Here is a 17234-nt window from a genome sequence, read left to right on the forward strand (position 1 = left end):
TCCTGTGGACCGGAAGTCGCGGCCGGACAGTAATATTACTACTTCCGGTCGCGGCTTCCGGACTTGTGCACATGGAACAGCGGCAGCAAAGGGAGCGGACGGGCCGGAGGGAGCCGCGGCGGCAGGAGCAGGTAAGAGATTTCAATGTATGTTAGTGTTTGTGTGTGTTTACTACTGTATGTAAACCTACTACACTGTGGGTTACCTCAAAAAATGGCGACACACAGTGTAGGAGGTTAAACCTTTCAAACCCCTCGTTTATCCCGGCACTAGCCAGGATAAAGGAGGGGGGGATGCTGATAGCTCACTAGAGCGAGAGCTTTTAACCCAATGTTGCAATGCTGCAATTTTGGGAACTAGCTCCATCTAGTGACCAAAAATGGGTAGTATTATAAATTAGAAAAAATTTATAATATTTCCTGACTCGCGAAAAAAATAAAAAAAATTTGAACAATGTTTAATCACCCACACACTAAATGTTTAAATTTTTAAAAAAAAACATGTTTTTCCGGCAACACCATGCCTTTAAGGGCCATACAACGCTTCCTAGGATTCGCCAACTTCTACCGACTGTTCATCCCCAACTTCTCATCTCTGACTGCTCCTATCTCCACCCTCACTAAGAAGGGTATGAATGCCAAGATGTGGACATCGGAGGCTGAAGCCGCATTTGAATCCTTAAAGAAAGCCTTCACGTCTGCCTCCATTCTGCACCATCCTGATGTATCCCTACAGTTTTCGTTAGAGGTGGACGCTTCCTCGGTTGGTGCTGGTGCACTGTTGTTCCAGAAAAGATCGAAAGGCAAGGCTGTGGTATGTGGCTACTATTCCAAGCTGTTTTCTTCCGCAGAGCGCAACTACTCGATTGGGGACCGGGAGTTACTGGCCATCAAGCTGGCTCTGCAGGAGTGGAGACATCTACTGGAAGGCGCGATTCATCCTATCCTGATCTTCACGGATCACAAGAATTTGACCTACCTACCTACAGACGGCCCAGCGGTTGAATCCTCGTCAAGCCAGGTGGTCGTTGTTCTTTGTTCGGTTTCGGTTCGAACTCCACTACCGACCCACCGACAAGAATGTGAAGGCCGATGCCTTGTCTAGATCTTTTGAAACCGAAGACGCCATGGAATCTCCACAGAATATTGTTGACCCATCCTGCATCTTCTCTGTGAATCCCCTGCAAGTTAGAGACATTCCTCCGGGTAGGACTTTTGTACGTCTGGCTGACCGAGGAAGAATTCTTCGCTGGGGTCACAGTTCTAAGCTGGCAGGTCATGCGGCTGCTCGTAAGACCCAAGATCTAATCACCCATCAGTTCTGGTGGCCCACGCTGCCCAAAGACGTTATGGACTTTGTCTCCTCTTGCACAGTATGTGCATCAAATAAAGTTGCTCACTCCAGACCTGCTGGCCTGCTCCAACCACTGCCTGTGCCCGTTGCCCCGTGGCAACATGTCGCTATGGACTTTGTCAAGGATCTTCCTTCTTCTGCGAGTTGCAGTGTGATCTGGGTGGTGGTGGATCGATTTTCCAAAATGGCTCACTCCATTCCGTTGACCGCTCTGCCGTCTGCTACGCGATTAGCTGACCTCTTCATACAACACATCTTCCGTCTGCACGGCTTGCCCCTGCATATTGTCTCGGACCGAGGGGTCCAGTTCACCTCAAAGTTTTGGAGAGCACTCTGCGGCCTCCTCGGTGTAAAATTGGACTTCTCTTCGGCCTATCATCCCCAGTCCAATGGGCAAGTTGAGAGAGTTAACCAGATTATGGAGAACTATCTACGTCACTTTGTTTCCAGGCGCCATGATGATTGGGTGCAGTTGCTCCCGTGGGCAGAGTTCTCTTATAACAATAACAACCACACCAGTGAGTCGACCACTTCCAGTCCATTCTCCATTGTCTACGGCCAACATCCTCGGATACCTCTTCCTGTTTCTACTATGTGGCAGGTGCCTGCAGCCGATTCTAACTTCAGGGACTTTCTACAGATATGGCAACAGACCCGATCTTCTATCCTGCTGGCAGTGGACCGCATGAAGAGAAAGGCAGATACAAGAAGACGGGCACCTCCGCAGTTCCTTCCAGGGACTAAAGTCAGGTTGTCTTCTAGGAATATTCGGCTGAAGGTGCCATCGTGCAAATTTGCTCGATTCCTCGGACCCTTTGAAATCCTGCTACAGATCAACCCGGTACACTACAAGCTGCGGCTGTCCCCTACCCTCAAGATTCCTAACTCCTTTCACGTCTCCTTGCTGAAACCCATGGTCCTGAACTGCTACTCCTAGCTCCACAGTGGCCCCTGGCGGCTCATCGGGGACTTTCGAAGAAAAGGAGATTCTGGCTACCAAGAAGGTGGGAGGAAGGACATTTAATTTAGTGGATTGGAGGGGGTTCGGCCCAGAGGAGAGGTCTTGGGAGCCAGAGGAGAACATCGATGCTCCTCTCCTCATGAGAGGTGGGATACTGTAATGTCTATGGCCATGGTCCGTCTTCGGTCGTTAACCTCGACAGCCGTGGCCATGGACATCTTACCTCGCTGCAGCGTTGTCCTCTTGTGAGGCGCCGGCACTTAAAGGGCCAGTGCGCACATTTTTGCAGAAAGTCTGCAATCTAGCCCAGGATGCCCTGGACTATAAAAATGGCTCTGTCCTCTTGCTCTTTGCCATAGTGTCTTTGCCATAGTTCTAGTGCCGTGCTGTGCTATTGCCGTGCTGTGCTACAGTCTACGCTTGATCTGCTTCACCTCTCCTGACGACTTTCCGCCGCCTGGTCCTGGATGTGCCTGCCTCTCTACTGCCTACGATTGCCTCAGGTACCCTCGCTGAACTAATTGAACTCTGTACTTACCTGTTTGGCCAGCTGCCATCCCGCTACGCGGTACGGCCCAGTGTCTCCACACCCCGCATCGTGACAGTTATCCCTTGGACTCTGTTTCCTAGTTTAGCACTATGCCCAATCCCTTAGCAACACAGGTGGTTCCAGACGATTCTCTGTTGGCTTCGTGACAGTCACTACTAAGTTATGGGCACTAGATTACTGTAGATGGGTTATTGATCCATGGATTTATTCTGATTGCCATATTGGAGTCGGGGAAATATTTTTCTCTAAAATGAGGAAATTGGCCTTGTGTGGGTTTTTTTCTCCTCTGGATCAACATTGAAGAATGATAAGCTGCACTGGATGGACGTATGTCTTTTTTTGGCTTTACAAACTTTGATATCATGATAATTAAATATTAACCCTTTAACTGCCATTGTGGTAGGAGTGGTTCTCAGTGGCCAATAACATACTTCAAAAGTGTTGCATTAAAATATTGCAACATGTAAAAGATAACTTTGGCTTTCCTTGGTACACTGTCACACTGAACTGTACCATATGATGTAACTCAGTCCAGTACAATACTAGAGTCACAAAAATCATGTCTGCAGATGCAGGTCATAATTTCACATCTGGTGTTACAGTTTATATGGGCACAAAAGGGTTTTTGTTATGCTATGGGTGGAGGTGGATTATTACAGTAGTATAATGTTCACAGTAATCCACATAGGCACAATTTACCATGGGTAACGCACATTGTACATCTCTTTGGTAGGGAGCTTGTCAGAGTACACTCTCTGCCAATTGTTCAAATTAAAATCTGCAGTCTGCAATAGGTATCACCATTTTCAGATTTAGTTGCAACATACCAAAGAAAGCTGTACCAAAGCTCGTACCAAAACACTATTAAATGACACATACATAAATAAGCAGAAATACACAAATCAAACACACACACGTGTGTGTGTGTGTGTGTGTGTGTGTGTGTGTGTGTGTGTGTGTGTGTGTGTGTCTGTTTGAACACACAGTGTTGCATTAAGGTAGGCATAATGGTAAACAACTGGTTGGTGCGTAAACAGTGTTTCAGGTGGAAAATGTATATGTAATCTCACAAATATGAAAATATTTGACATTTTTTCAAAAGTCACGACTTTTACCACAGCTTAATGTTGCAGAAAAGCAGTGATTTGTGTGAACCATTGGCTGTTACATTGACAATCGGCATACCGTCTCCGGGCAGGAAATATATGGGTTGGAAAGGAGGGGGAAGCGGGATCAGAGCCTTTTATTATCTAAATTTTTCTTTACAAATTCTCTGGTTTGCTGACAGATTTAATCACAAACTGGAGGTTTTATGCATTTTTGGCCACAAAAATATCACAATTTGATACAAAATTGTACTTTTACAATCTGTAGGGCCTCATGGCAGCTGTCATGCTTGATACGCTCGTAGTTATGACTATGTATGTGCCCTTTAACCAACAAATATTTTTTAGGACAATAAATGTATAGTACAAAAAATAATATGTATACTTTTTGGATGGATTTGTTATACAGATCGTTTAAAAGGTTGGTAAAGAGTTTGTATACAGATGTATTCAATTGGCCATAGTTTCACGAATACATGGGCTTTTTTTTTTATACAAGAAGTCAACTTTAAACGTATCTAAACATATTGTTAGGAAACACCTGTCTAGCTTCTGGGCGGTTCTTCTTTTACCTTGAACTTATCTCTCTTCTCTGTCCTTCTGACAATCAGCTGTAGTGTTTTATTTATACCTGTCTTTTCCCACCTGTTTTTGATTGTGAATTTTCCTATCTCCTTGTTTCTGATCAAGCTGCTGACTGCTCCTGCACTTCTATTTTCTGACCTCGTGTATACTGACCTCGGCTTGTCTCACGTTAAGCCTCTGTGCTCCTGGGTTGGTTTTGACCGTGGCTTGTCTGATTACCTCTACCCCATTTCTGGACTTTCAGTTAATCTATTGGCTGTCTGGTTTCCAGCTCAGGTTTGCCTGCATTGCACCTCTTATCCAAAACTACACTCTGTTAAGTCAACGTGGGTTCTAAGCAGCAAATTTCATCCCACCCTGCAGTCGGCTCTGGTGAACACGTTAGAGTAGCCTTAGACACTGTCGATCAGAGTGGTTACGGATTTGAGGTTGCGGGTTTACGTGCACGCTCTTTCCCGGCAGACTCCAGCAGCCTTGAGGTATCGCTCCACTTGCATTTCCATAACACATATACTGTGCAAACGTAAACGCCTTTGTTTGGATATGTCTGTAATTGGCCTCCATTTTTTTTTAAAAATACTTAACATCATTTTTTTTAAAGGTTTTCCACGGTTTTTAAAAAAAAGTGTAGCAGCCTACACTTTTCTGTACTTTCAATAAGGGGTATCCAGTCATAAACCTGCCCCATAGAAGCCTATGGATACTGTACATACTGCCAACTGCATGGCCAAATATTGTGTAAATAGAGCATTACAGAAACATCTGGCAGCGAAAAGAGGTCAATAAAATACACTAACAGACGACCATAAAATATACAATTCACTCATATACATGCACACTTGGTCAATGCACCGATGAGGAGAGGGGAATCACCCGTTGCCACACAATTCAGGGAGCAGCTTATTTCCTGTGGAGACAAAGTATTCGGTTGAAATCAAACATGCCCAATCTTACTTTCACTTGACTTCTGCTGTCAGGGGAGAGTTGTTAGGCCCCCATACATATTATATTGTCGTCAAATCTTGCCGAAATCAGCCGGTTTAGCCAAGTTTCATCTAGTGTGTATGGGCACCTTAAGACACTGCCATATACTCACTGACTTATCGTCTGTGAGAACAAAAGACTAAGCATCCGATAAATCTGATATGCCTGATCCCTCCTTCTTCGAATATCTGCTGACGAGGAATAGACAGAAGGCCTGCATACACATTAGATTGTAGGCCGATCCTGGTCATTCAGCGATCCTATTAAGCCGATGAGAGGTGGTCATACATGCATGTTGTATCTCTCTTTTAAAGTCTAAAGAAATCATTGGCTTGGCTGCTTCCATAACTTCTATAGACGTCTGTGGGATGGGTGCAGTAACCAATTTTTTTGCCATGCGGCCTCCACTAACCTTAATCCAAACCTGTAAACCTGTATGCAATAAAGGTTGTCTTTTGTTCAGATCTTGAGTTATTTGTATTAATATTACTGTATTATAGTCAAAGCAGCAGGCACTAAAGCACTGAACATGCTGAGCATACAGTGGTAGTGGTTTAAGCTCTCTGCACTTACTTATATAGTTCTGCTGCCAAATGGAAGGAGCATCCTGCAGTATCACTGAGAACAGGCTCAAAGTACAGCCAGTGCTTTCATTTATGATTATAATACAGTAAACTTAAGAGCTGTGCTGCCTGCTTCCCTTGGTAAAATAAAGAGAAACCAGCTGTTCTTAGGATTATAATGTAGTGACTTTAATAAGATTGCTCCTGCATTGAAAAATATTCTGCTCTTCATGATAGCAAAAGCTTCTGGCAACATTTGGGCAGAATAACTAATACGTTTTAGACAACTTAAACTTAGACAATGCAGTCAGAACATGCGACAAATTTATCACAGTAATGCATGCTGTTTGATAAATATGGCGCATCTAGCTAAACACTTTTCTCTTCTTTATGCCAACTCTTGAATGGCTTAGTTTACGCTGGTCTTGCACATGGCGACTTATCTCAAGCCATGCCTCTTTCTGATAGACCTTGCCCAATTTTGTCTAGGCTACGCATCCTTATCGAGCGAGGCACAAAAAGTATCTAAAAGAGTTAATAAATGTGGTGCACTGCATGTGCGCTAAAATTCTGGCTCAATTTGAGCCAGAATGTTGGTGCATTTTGAATTGTAAATCTGCCCTATTGTGTTTTATGTACCAGGTAGAAAGTTTTCTATGACCATTCATGCATAGTCACTTGGGGTAATAATGCCATGCATTACTAAAGTTCTAAAGGATGAATATGGCAATATGTGGCGGAATTGCTCTGGAATTCCGCTGCGGACACTCCCCAGCGGAAATCCGCATTGACCCGTTTCTCCATTGCCTTCCACGGCTTTTTAGTAGGGTTCGTTTGCACGTTGCGGACAATTCCGCTGCGGAGCATAGGCTGCGGTGTGGAATTTGGTGTCCGCAGCATACAATGGTTGTTGCGGACATGTGGCGGACTGTTTGCGGACTCATTGCGGAATTTCTCCATTGACTTCAATGGAGATTCAAAATTCCGCAATAAAGTCCGCAGATTTTATGTAGATGTTATGTGTGCTGCGGAGCGTATTGGTTTTACTAACATGACATTTCTTCATTCTGGCTGGACCTATGTATTTCTAGGTCTACAGCCAGACTGAGGAAGTCAATGGGGCTCCCGTAATTACGGGTGACTACGTGTGTGCACCCATAATTACGGGTGACTACGTGTGTGCACCCATAATTACGGGTGACTACGTGTGTGTACCCGTAATTACGGGAGCGTTGCTAGGCGATGTCAGTAAATAGTCACTGTCCAGGGTGCTGAAAGAGTTAAGCGATCGGCAGTAACTGTTTCTGCATCCTGAACAGTGACTACCGATCACAATATACATCAACCTGTAAAAAAAAATAGAAGTTCATACTTACCGATAACTCCTTGCTTCTTCCTCCAGTCCGGCTTCCCAGGATGACGTTTCAGTCTAAGTGACGGCTGCAGCCAATCACAGGCTGCAGCGGTCACATGGACTGCCACGTCATCCAGAGAGTTCGGGCTGGATGCCGAAAGAGGGACACGTCACCAAGACAACGGCCGGTAAGTATGAAATTCTTTTACTTTCACTAGGGAAAGTGCTGTCCCTTCTCTCTATTCTCCACTGATAGAGAGAAGGGAAGTACTTTCACCTCAATATGCAACGGCTAGTCCGCATCAATTTAATGCCCATTTTGGGCAGAGCCGCAACAGAATCTGCAACGCACATTCTGTGCGGCATTGATGCGGACAGTTGCGGAAGAAATACGCCACGTCTGGGCATGTCCTTAGAGAAAAAAAAGATGGGAATTTATAACTACTTTTAGGTGCAAGTGACACTTACTAAGTCACCACAAGATCAACACAGATGACCAGTGGATGGAGGCTAAAGTGCTCAATTACATAATATGGAAATTAAGCTACTTGACAAGAGGCAGGACACTGCATCAATAGACTATCAAGGACTGGACTTTGTACCAATGGGTCAGCAAGGATGATCCTCTAGATCAATAGGTGCTACTGTGCATTATATTTCACATGCTAAGAGGAAGGGGGAAAGGGATAGTTTGTGACATCAAGGAGCAAGGTAATAATTTGAAAGAGGACCGTAGTGTTAGCAATTCAGCATTAAAATGGATAAACAATGCAATTATGCGTGAATGATTTAACAATAACCATAAATAAAACAACTATTCATAACAATACGTTTGATCGTTAAATCACATTGCGAGTATGTCCAATCTGCTTTACAGTGAAATTTCATTGACAATAATAACATAATAGTTACACAAAACGGATCAACAGTCATTAAAACCAAGCACAAAAAAGTTTTAGTCAAAATACATATCCATTATCTTTATGTTCCCAGTTTCAAGCATGCCTTGAAGACTTATTTCTTCAAGGAGACTTATGTCACATAGTCCATGGCCCATAGCGAAACTGACCTGGTCACAAATGTCTACACTTTCTTCAACCAGCTACCCTTGTTGCATCCCTCTGCAGCTCTATTCATATTCCTCTTGCCAACATAGGGGGCAGGACCCCTGTACAAAATCAGCACCTTGTACCTATTGTGATAGTCCTCCCATTCCATTTAGATTGGAAGCTCATTAGTCAGAGACCTCTCTCCTTTTGTCTCATTGTTTGTTCATTTGTTGGTTTTATATAAATAAAGATTATTATTATTATTATTATGTAACCATCAGATGGCTAAGAATATAATTTTGTGTATATCACATTATTAACATTATTCATTCGATACTACTGTATTTTTTAATGAAATTATGAAATCACTAATGTTATATTAACAGGACAGTTAAAAAGGTTGTGTGATGGCTGTTGTTTTATCGGCTGTCACACGGTTAATTCAGAACAATGAAGTTCTATGGGTGTATTCACACAGCAGTTTTTTTAATGGCCTGTAAATACTGGCCATCAAAAAATACAGCATGTTCTATTTTCACGGCATGATGGCCACCATAGAAATCAATGGATCCGTTTTTAATGGCTGTTCTTCAGAAAACGATCCGTGTGACAGCCGTTAAAAACTAATCCTGACCCTCAGAAGGGCTCCGGCAGGAAACTAATGTCTTGGAAAAGCTCTTGACATCACTGTCTATAAATGGACAGTGATGTAATAGGCTTTGTAATGCGAGAATTCCCAGCCAGATTTGCGACAACGCTCTGGCCGGGGATTCCATTTATGAACAGTGACATTAGGGGCTTTGCCTTGGTCTCAGAGCTTTGGTAATGCTATGGTCGTGGATTCTGCTCCTAGTGACGTCAGGGGCTCCCCCAGTAAGAGCGTTGCCGACGCTCTGGCTGGGGATTTCCGCATATGAAAGCCCCTAATGTCACTGTCCATATATGGGGCTTCTAAGAGGAGCGGAATCCACGGCCAGAGAGTCGGCAACGCTCTGCCCATGGATTCCACTCCTGTGGTGCTTTCTACAGAGGGGTGGGGGGGTTTGGCGCTATCTACATGGGCACTGTGGCACTAAGTAGGTACTATATACAGGGGGCGCTGTGGCGGTATCTACATGGGAACTGTGTTTGGCACGATCTACATTGGCACTGTGGCACTATCTACATGGGCACTGCAGGGTTTTCAGGGCAAACAACCCTGAAACAGTCAGACAGCCAGGAAATTAAGTATAAAAAAAATATAACAACTAACAAACAGGGCTATATTAGCAACAACAAAAAAATATTGTATCCACATCCTTGTCTGCAGTCTTTATCAAACTACATTCTTTAAAAATCTCTTGGGAACAATACCTCATGCACAACATCTCAGAGACACAGATTAAAAACTCTGTTGAAGACTTCTTGAGCTAAATGATACATCTCTAAAACATCAAACCAATTAGCTCAAGAAACCAGCAGATGATTTTACTCCATTATAATAAGTCACAATAAATGTCAAAAATAAATGCTCATGACCAACAACAAAACCACACTGTTACATGCTTGTTATTTGCATGCACCACAATTATAAATAAAAAGACATGCATTAAATTGTGCCATCTTCTATTCTTTACCTTTTCAGCAGACTGAGCAGTGCCAAAGAAAATTGGAATGAAGGCCAGCCAAACAATGCAGGTTGTATACATGGTGAAACCAATAGGCTTTGCCTCGTTAAATGTCTCAGGAACTCCACGGGTTTTGATAGCATAAACAGTGCAGGTTACCATAAGAAGCATGCTGTAGCCCAAAAGGCAAATGAGGGAAAGGTCCGAAATATCACATTTGAGCACTCCTCGTGCAAGTTGTGGATCTGGTGTGCGCTGGTTCTCATAATCCACGACAGGTCGAGATGGGTCCACAAAAAACCATACAAGCACACCCAGTAATTGGACAGAAGAAAGACTAGCAGTAATTACTAGCTGGGAAGATGGGCTGATATATTTCGGAGCACTGACTGATCTTTTACCCTGTTCAAAAATACGGTAGATTCGGTTGGTTTTTGTGAGCAGTGCAGCATAGCTAATGCTCATTCCCAGTCCCAAAAAGACCCTTCGTAGTGAGCAGGTTCCATAACCAGGCTGGGCCACCATAATAAAAGTGTTGATATAACACAAGAAAATACCAGTGAGAAGGACATAACTTAGTTCTCGACCAGAGGCCTTAACAATAGGAGTATCATTGTATCTCATGAAAGTGCCCACCACTATCAGAGTTGCCAAAATGCCCAGCACAGCAAGAAGTAACGGCACTACAGCCCAAGGAGAACTCCACTCAAGCTTGATCACAGGAATGGAAGTGCAAAATGTATGGTTCTCATTTGGTCTCATGTGGATGGGACATCTCTTGCAGGTGTAGGCATCAAGTTGATACTGATAACCTTCACATTTTTCACAATGCCAACAGCAGGGCATTCCTTTTACCACCTTCTTCCGCTCACCTGGAAGGCAAGGCTGACTGCAGACAGAGGGGGGGATCAGAGGGAAGTGAGAAGAGGAAGGATGTGTACCCGGCCAGTGCATGCGATCAATCTTGCAGACAATGCAATGGTAAAGAAAGAGGAAACAAAAGAATAAGTTAGTGTATGAGTAAAATACTATGCATTCTTTGAAAATATAATAAAAAGCGTAAAAATTATAGAATAATAAGATACAATTATTAAGTCCTTACTGCATTGTAAAAAAAATTATACACATTATCTGTTTACATGTCATTGCTAAACATTTCACAAATTGTAGACTTCTCTATTAATTTGTACATCTAATACATTTGTAATGATTCTCTGCTACACTATCTAACCAAAAATATGTGGACATCATACCTACATGAGCTTGTTGAGGCAGTTATCAGGCACTGGTGGATTATTGGACGAGAAGGTCAGGCTCCCAATTGGTGTCACCAATTCATCCCAAAGGTTATTGATGGGATTTAGACAGTGCTCTGTGCAAACCACTCGAGTTCCACCACACCAAACTTGTCAAACCATGTTATTATGGACCTTTCTTTTTGCACAGGGGGACAGTAATGCTGGGACAGACAGAAAAAGGACCTTTCCCGAACTGTTGCCACAAAGTTGGAAGAATTAAATTGTCCTAAAGGTCTTTGTATGTTATAACATTATCCTTCACTGGAAATATTGGGCCTTAAAAATCAGCCCCAGACCAATATTCCTCCTCCACCAAATTTTACAATAGGCAAATTGCATTCCAGTAGGTAGCATTTTGCAGGCATTCACCAAACCAGCATTCGTCTATAAGACTGCCAGATAGTGAAACTTGTTTCATCACTCAAGAGAACATGTTTTCACTGCTCTGGAGAGCTTTACACAATTCCAGTTGAAGCAACTTGGCATTTGTGCATATGGCCATTTTAGGCATTATGCATGGTGTTCTTAGGCTTGTGTTCAGCTGCTCGACCTTAAAAACCAAATTCATGAAGCTGCAGATACACAGTTCTTTGCGGATGTCACTTCCAGAGGAAGTTTGGAACTCTATACTAACTGATGCAACAGAACTTAGGCGATTTTCATGCACCCCGCTCTGTGAGTTTGTGTGGTCTACCGATTCGTAGATGAGCTGTTGTTACTCCTAGAAAGGAAAGACCTAGCAGATCAGACATTTTGTGAACTCACTTGTGGCCTGACTTGTGGCGAAGGTGGCATCATAGGACAGTGCCACGTTTTAAAGTCACAAACCTTTTCAGTACAAACCATGCTACTAGCCGTGTTTGTCTATAGGCATTGCATGGCTTTTATGTACTTGTTTGCAATGGGTGTGTCTGAAACACCTGAACTCAATAAATAGGAGTGGTGTCCACATAATTGTGGCCATATAGTGTATTTCATGCCTTCTCCACAATTTAGCTAATACATCCCTTGACTTCTCTTACTTTAAGATGAAGATGATCCGCCCACTGTCCAATCACTTTGTATTCAGGGGTGCCATTGTGCATCTGGTACTGGTAGATTTCGTAGCGACCTGGAGCATCGCCATTCTCATTAAATGTTACTGGTGTGCCAGCAATTCCTGCAAAGTGATATCTGCTTGAGTTACAAGTAGTATGTGAGGAACAATAAATCCACATTGACATGTCAAGACACTGTGCAATATTTATGGTCACTGCAAGTTAAATACAATTATGTTTATTAACCTAACAATGTATCTTGTATAAAATCTCTCAGAATTTAAAATTTTTGTGACACTAGACTGATAAAACAGTCAATGCCTTTGCTAAACTGTATACAGTACATTCGGAAATTCTTCAGACCCTTTCACTTTTTTCCCATTTTGATATTCTGATGCCTGGTGTTAAAATAAAAAAAATATATGGTTTTTCCCCCATCATTCTGCACTTTATACTCCATAATGTAAAAGCCGAATTTTAGAATTCTGTGCAAATTTATTAAAACTGAAAAACTCAAACTTCGCATGGAAATAAGTATTCAGACCCTTTGCTATGACACTTGAACTTTAGCTCTTGGGGCCTCCCATTTCTCTAGATCATCTTTGTAATGTTTCTAGACCTTGATTGGAGTTCACCTGTGGTAAATTCATTTGATTGGACATGATTTGGAAGGACACACCCCGGTCTATATAAGGTCTCACAGCTGACAATGCATATCAGAGCAAAAAACAAGCCATGAGGAGGAAAGAACTGCCTGTAGAGCTCAAAGACAGGATTGGTGGAGGCACAGATCTGGAGATGGGTACAAAAAAATATATGCTGCACTGAAAGTTCCCAAGAGCACAGTGGCCTCCTTAAATGGGAAAAGTTTGGAACAACCAGGACTTTTCCTAGAGCTGTCCGCCCCACCAAACTAAGTAATCGGGGGAGAAGGGCCTTGGTAGGAGAGGTGACCAAGAACCCAATGTTCACTCTGGCTCAGCTCCAAAGATCTTGCGTGCAGACGGGTAAAACTTCCTTAAGGTCAACCATCAATTCAGCACTCCACCCATCTGGGCTTTATGGCAGAGTGGCCAGAAAGAAGTCTCTCATCAGTAAAAGACACATGAAAGCCGCCTGGAGTTTGCAAAAAAGCCCCTAAAGGACTCTCAGACTATGAGAAACAATATTCTGTGGTGTGATGAAACCGAGATTGAGATTTTGGCCTCAATTCTAAGTGTCATGTCTGGAGGAAACCAGGCACTGCTCATCACCAGCCCAATACCATCCCTACAGTGAAGCATGGTGATGGCAGCATCATGTTGTGGGGGTGTTTTTCAGTGTTTGGGACAGAGAGGCTGGTCAGGGTTGAGGTAAACATGAATGGAGAAAAGTACAGAGATACTCGTAATGAAAACCTGATCCAGAGTACTTTGGAGCTCTGACTGGGCCGAAGGTCTACCTTTCAACAAGACAATGACCCTAAGCACCCAGCCAAGTGTAAATGTGAATGTGATTGAGGGGCCCAGCCAGAGCCCTGACTTGAACCCAATTGAACATCTCTGGAGCCCATCCAACCTGACAGAGCTTGAGATGATCTGCAGAGAAGAATGGCAGAAAATCCCCAAATCCAGGTGTGCAAACCTTGTGGCATCATACCCAAGAAGACTGCAGGTGGTTATCACTGCCAAAGGTGCTTCAACTAAGTACTGAGTAAAGGGTCTGAATACTTATGTCAATGCAATATTTTAGTTTTTCCGTTTCAATAAACTAGCAAAGATTATTAAAATTCTGTTTTCACTTTGTCGTTATGGGGTATTGAGTGCAGAAAGATGGGGAAAAACTTTTTATTTTTTTTTATTTTAGCACAAGGCCTCAACATAACAAAATGTGAAAAAATGTTAATGACCTGAAGACTTTCCAAATGCATTGTATAGTTGTTGATGTACACATTTCAGTATCTTTGCCAAGACAAGATGACCACTTCACATGTAATTAAAACACTACTTAAAAGTGAAGGTTCACCTTTGCAACCATTTTTTTTATTGTTCCAATGCATTGAAAATGAAGCAACTTTGCAAATAGTCTTAATTAAAAAAGATATAATTTTGTGTCTACAGCTCCTATGCAGACTTATGTGTCTCCATGGTAAAAGAATACAAAGAAGCTTTGTGTAGTTTGATCTTGCAACTATACTCTCTTCCGTCTGTCCTCTACTTTATAAGGCAACGATGCAACATGACTTCATAATGGCGTCTGTTTGTAGTCTGTTACCATGAAAATACATAGGTCTGCATAGGAAATTTATATTTCTGATGCAATTTCTCAAGCATAAACAAACATTGCATATATGATTTAGTTGCGTTTACATCAACAATCACCAGTCAACATCTTAGGAGTGCATTCACACGATACAACAATTGTAAGATATAATCAGAAATGGTCATATTGTATGAAAAATCTGTACGTGTCAAGCCACCCTTAGTAACAATGCAATCTACCTGTCATAAATCAAAGAAGCTGTGGGTATTAAATCTGATTCGATTTACCCAATTGCTACATATTTTTCTTCTTGGACATAAGCCTCCAATACAACTCTGTCTTACTATACTAATTTATTTTAAAAGAGATTTAAAGAGGCTCTGTCACCACATTATAAGTGCCCTATCTCCTACATAATCTGATTGCCGCTGTAATGTAGATAAGTGTTTTTTATTTTGAAAAGCGATCATTTTTTAGCAAGTTATGAGCAATTTCAGATTTATGCTAATTAGTTTCTTAATAGACAACTGGGCATGTTTTTACTTTTTACCAACTGAGCGTTGTGGAGAGACGTGTATGACGCTGACCAATCAGTGACCAATTAGCGTCATACACTTCTCATTGTTCCAGCCCATTGTTACAGTGTGATTGTGCAGCGAAAGAAGCTAGGCTGAAACAATGAGAAGTGTATGACGCTGATTGGTCACTGATTGGTCAGCGTTATACACGTCTCTCCACAACGCCCAGTTGGTCAAAAAGTTAAATACGCCCAGTTGTCTATTAAGAAACTAATTAGTATAAATCTAAAATTGTTTATAACTTTGTCAAAAATGATCGTTTTTCAAAATAAAAACCACTGTTATCTACATTACAGCGCCGATAACATTACGTAGGAGATGGGGCACTTTTAATCTGGTGACAGAGCCTCTTTAACCCCTTAACGCACCATGACGTAACTGTACGTCATGGTGAGCAGTAATTTCGCGCACCTTGACGTACAGTTACGTCAGTGCTTTGACAGTTAACCGCCGCGCGGCGCTACACCGCAGCGGCGGTTAACTGTGCAGGGTGTCAGCCCTGCTCTCCCCGTTGCCGATCAGCGGCCTGTCGCCGCTGATATCGGCAGTTAATCCCTTAATTGCGGCGCTCGATTTTGAACGCCACAATTAAGGTCTTTAGCGCCGATCGGCAGCCCCCATGTGAAATCACGGGGGCTGGCGATGGTACCCATGGCAACCGGACGCCAGACAATGGCTTCCGGGTTGCCATGTACAGAAGCCTATGAGGACCACCCCGAGGGTGGTCGTCTTAGGCTTCCTGTCAGTGTGACTGTCACGTCACAATGACAGTTGAAATGCATTACACTACGTGTGTAGTGTAATGTATTCCAGCAGCGATCAGAGCTGCAAGTCTAAGTGTCCCCTAGTGGGACAAGTGAACAAAGTAAAAAAAAGAATAAAAATGTTTTAAAAAAAGTGTAAAAATAAAAGTTATAAGTGATATAAACAAGAACTGCTTTTTTTCCATAATAAGTCTTTCATTATAGGAAAAAAAATGAACACGTAAAAAAAAATTACACATATTTGGTATCACCGCGTTCGTAACGACCCCAACTATAAAACTATAATATTATTTTTCCCGCACAGTGAACGCCGCAAAAAAAATAAACGAAAAACTATGCCAGAATCACTATTTTTTGGTCACCACCCCTCACAAAATATGTAATAAAAAGTGATCAAAAAGTCGCATGTACGCCAAAATAGTACCGATACAAACTACAACCCGTCCCGCAAAAAACAAGCCCTTACACAGCTTTTTTGACTGAAAAATAAAAAAGTTATGGCTCTCAGAATACGGTGACAGAAAATACATTATTTTCTAAATAAGTTATTTTATTGCTCAAACGCTGCAAAACATAAAAAAACGTATATACAAATGGTATAGCCGTAATCGTAACGACCCGCAGAATAAAGTATAATAGTCATTTATAGCCCAGGGTAAACGCCGTCAAAAATAAATAAAAATCATTGTCAGAATTGATGGTTTTTGGTCACCTGGCTTGCCGAAAAATTTAATAAAAAGTGATCAACAAAATCGCATGTACCCCAAAATGGTACCAATGAAAATTACAGATTGTCCCGCAACAAATAAGCCCTCACACGGCTCCGGTGGTGAAAAAATAAAAAAAGTTCCGGCTCCCAGATTATGGCGATGCAAAATGTGCAGAGTGTTCCAAAAGCGGATAAGATCGGGCACCATTTATCAGTGCGACACCGGCCACATATCTGTGGATTATTATTAATTTACCCCATTATTATACCCTCTTATTATGCCCTGATGTACTCTGCCCAGCCTACATGTGCCCCAACATTATAAACTGAAATACCAGCAAAACGCCAGAGCTACTACAAAGCAAAATATGCGCTCCAAAAGCCAAATGGCGTCACTCCCTTCTGAGCCCTACAGCATGCCCAAACAGCCGTTTATGTCCACCGATATGGCATCGTACCAAAAAATGGTACCAATAAAAACGACAGCTCGTCCCG

General features: G+C 42.4%; 1 protein-coding gene across 2 annotated transcripts in view; it reads right to left on the reverse strand.

Moving 5' to 3' along the window:
- GRM4 (glutamate metabotropic receptor 4) overlaps positions 1-17234 on the reverse strand; it is a 238888-nt gene that overhangs the window by 27268 nt on the left and 194386 nt on the right. The window contains exons 8-9 of one of the 2 annotated variants that reach the window (XM_075853515.1): positions 12433-12569; positions 10122-11075 (exon numbers count right to left, since the gene is read on the reverse strand). In XM_075853515.1, coding sequence (XP_075709630.1) covers positions 10122-11075; positions 12433-12569 — 1091 coding nt within the window. Of the gene's footprint in view, positions 1-10121; positions 11076-12432; positions 12584-17234 lie in introns of those variants that run through there. The other variant, XM_075853516.1, reaches the window with a different exon arrangement.

The sequence above is a fragment of the Rhinoderma darwinii genome, chromosome 2 (genome assembly GCF_050947455.1).
Source record: "Rhinoderma darwinii isolate aRhiDar2 chromosome 2, aRhiDar2.hap1, whole genome shotgun sequence".
NCBI lineage: Eukaryota > Metazoa > Chordata > Amphibia > Anura > Rhinodermatidae > Rhinoderma > Rhinoderma darwinii.